The 3,148-nt window shown below is 38.1% G+C and overlaps 1 protein-coding gene across 1 annotated transcript; it reads right to left on the reverse strand.

Moving 5' to 3' along the window:
- Positions 1 to 428: 428 nt before the first annotated feature.
- On the reverse strand, positions 429 to 1,388 carry LOC141630277 (uncharacterized). The gene has a single exon (XM_074443119.1). It carries the CDS (start codon positions 1,386 to 1,388, stop codon positions 429 to 431), a length of 960 nt encoding a protein of 319 aa, XP_074299220.1.
- Positions 1,389 to 3,148: the final 1,760 nt, after the last annotated feature.

Here is a 3,148-nt window from a genome sequence, read left to right on the forward strand (position 1 = left end):
GGAGGGAATGTAGTGGAGGGAATAGAAGTTGAATTCCTTTGATTTTGCTTGGCAAGTTCTTGGGCAATTTGGCCAAGTTGAACTTTAAGGTTGGCAACCTTGGCATCACTAACACTCTTGTCGGCATCAATCTTGTCAAACCTCTTGTTTGTTTTGACTTGCTCTTGCAAAATGTTTTTAAGCAAGTCTTGAACACTTGGTTCCTTTTCAGAATTGGTGTTGTTACCTTGATTGCCAAATTGGGATGATTGACCTTGGCTTTGGTTTCTACCTTGGTTGTTGAAATTCTCATTCCTATTTCCTTGAAAATTTGAGCCTTGACTTTGTCGGGAATTTTGGCCCCTCAAGTGGTTGAATTGGTCATTCACAAAGCTCTTTGAGGTGTCACCACCCCAACCAAGTCGAGGGTTGTCTCTACTCCCAACATTCTAAGTGTTGCCACTAGGATCATAGTTGTAATATCCTCCCCCGAAAGGATTCCTAGCATTGTAATTCCCATAACCCATTGCACTTACATTTTCCACCCCAATTCCTTCTTCAATCATAATGGGGCAAGCTTCCTCCAAATGAGGACCTTGGCAATAGTTGCATTCCACTCGATTCATTTGACCTCCATCTTTGTTTGGATTGTTCACCATCATATTCTTCACTAGGTGAGTTAAGTCATTCACACTTTGCTCAAGATTTTGAGTAGATGAGGAAGAGGTTCTCATTGAAGATGTATTCCTTGTTCCCCTTTGGCTTCTACCATAATTCCTTGTAGTGGAGGCAAGTTTCTCAATGATTTCCTTGCCATCCACTATGGAAAAATTCTCCAAACCTCCTCCGGTAGCGGAATTGACCATCCTTTGATCATCTTGACCTAAACCTTCATAAAAGTTCACAAGAAGATCATCATCACTCAACCCATGGTATGGGCATTGAGCCACCAACTTCTTAAATCTCTCCCAATACTCATACATGGTTTCACCATTGGGGTCTTGTTCTATGGTGGTAATGTCCTTCTTTGCACGGTTGTGGCGTGAATCGGAGTAAAATTTTTCAAGGAAGGCCGCTTTCATTTCCTTCAAAGTTCTTATGGACCCCGGAGTAAGGTGGAAAAGCCAATCTTTGGCCGCGTCCAACAAGGAAAATGGGAAGGCCCATAGTTTTAATTGGTCCTCTGTCACTCCATTCGGAATAGCTCCTTCACACATCATGTGAAATTCCGATAGGTGACGGTTTGGATCATTTCCCGCATGGCCGTGAAACTTAGGCAAGTTATGAATAAATAAGCCTTTGAGTTCGAAATTTGCATTGACTCCTAAAGGGGGGTAGGTGATGCACAAGGGTTGCTCATCATAATTCCTTGCTCTTATCTCCCGGATGGTTCTCGTGTCATTCGCCATAGGGGGATACTCTATTTCAATCGGATTTACTTCAATAGGATCTTCCGAAGGTGCTTCTTCTACTCGATGTTCCCTTTGTGCTCTTTGGTACCAAGGATTGGTAAATAACCACGAATATGCTCCAACAGAGTCCTCTTAAATGGGGATTGATTCACCGTTTTGAAGAGGACTAAACATAAACCTTTGCACTACACACACAAGTTAGAACTTCCACTTACTTTCAAAAACAAAGAGAAGAAAAATAACTAACATGTAATTAACAATCAAGCCTTTAGCTATGTTGCCCTTCCCCGGCAACGGCGCCAAAATTTGACTTGGTAAATACTAGGTCGTTAAAATACTAGAATTAACCTATCAAATTAACAATTTATACCCTAGACTTTGACTCTACTAACTTTAAACTAAAACAATAGTAAAGTGGAAGTAAAGGGGTCAAACCCAAGAGAAGGGTTAACAAATAAAAACTTGAATTGTAAACTATTGACTACTAAGTAGGTCTCTACTACTAATTAAGATCCTAATGACAATTTAAACTTAACAAAAGGCACTAATCACAAACAATGGGTATTAACAAAGGTCAACTACTTGGAAACATAGATGAAAAAGGATTGGTTTTGGGAAACAAACATGGAAATATGAGTAAAGATTGGAGATCTTCCTATTGACACAATTCCACAAACAACTAGTATGCAAGATTCAATATAAAGGGGAATACTTGATGTAATTCTCTCTTAGTGACCCAACAATGATAAAGTTTGACTCTTTTTACTCTCTTACAAATATCTACCCAATACTACCACCTCAAGATGTTGATACATGTAAATTAAACCATCTACATATACCCTTCAAACTTAAGCAACAAATCATTAAACCATGAAAAGAGACTAAGCATGAACATTAAGAATTTAACCAAAAGATGAAGCTAGGATCAATTCCTCATAAGATTAAACCATACAAATGAGCAAAAGACATAGACTTTCCTATTTGTTGTATGAATCATTTAAACCAAATCAACAAACAACAAACTTGCTTCAACAATCCCAACTAAATTAAACCATTTCTTTAGGATTTACACTAGTCAAGTAAATAACATGCAAGGATGATCAAACCGAACATTCAATTACTCAACATAAGAAATTAAGCACAAGAAAAGAGCATTAGATAAATTAAGAGAGGTTTAAGAGTCTTACAATATCAAAGTTGGATACTTTGATCAAATTATATCAAGCAAAGGAAAGATTAGCCTTCCATCTTCTTAGAAAAACCCAAGAAATGAGGAAAGATTAACATCCAAAGCTAAAAGATTACAACTTTTACCCAAAATAAAGTGTTCTTGCTACTAAAAGTCTCTAGAGATTATTCAATAATTAGATAATAACTAGGTCTTCAAAATGAGGAGTATATATAAGGGTGCACTCCTATCTAGGTTAAGTCGTCCAAAAATAAGCCCAAAAACACGGACTGTTTAATAAAGCCCGTGTTTAAAACAGAATAGCGCAAGCTTCTCTGAAGGTGGCGCAGGCTGCGCCTCAGCTTGGGACTCCCCTATGAACTTCCAAGTTTTGCTTGCTTCTTTACTTTCCAAACTTCACTCGTCATTGCTTGCTTTAGACGGACTTCTTATCTTGGTTGAAACAACATGAAATTTTCACCTTGACTCTTTGATATGGTTACTTCCTTTGCCTCAAAAGGTGATCAATCCAAGACTAAGTCCTTTGTGACCCAAACTACAAAGAAATAGAGTAAACCGGTATGTCCGA

This window comes from Silene latifolia, chromosome Y, assembly GCF_048544455.1.
Source record: "Silene latifolia isolate original U9 population chromosome Y, ASM4854445v1, whole genome shotgun sequence".
Classification (NCBI taxonomy): domain Eukaryota; kingdom Viridiplantae; phylum Streptophyta; class Magnoliopsida; order Caryophyllales; family Caryophyllaceae; genus Silene; species Silene latifolia.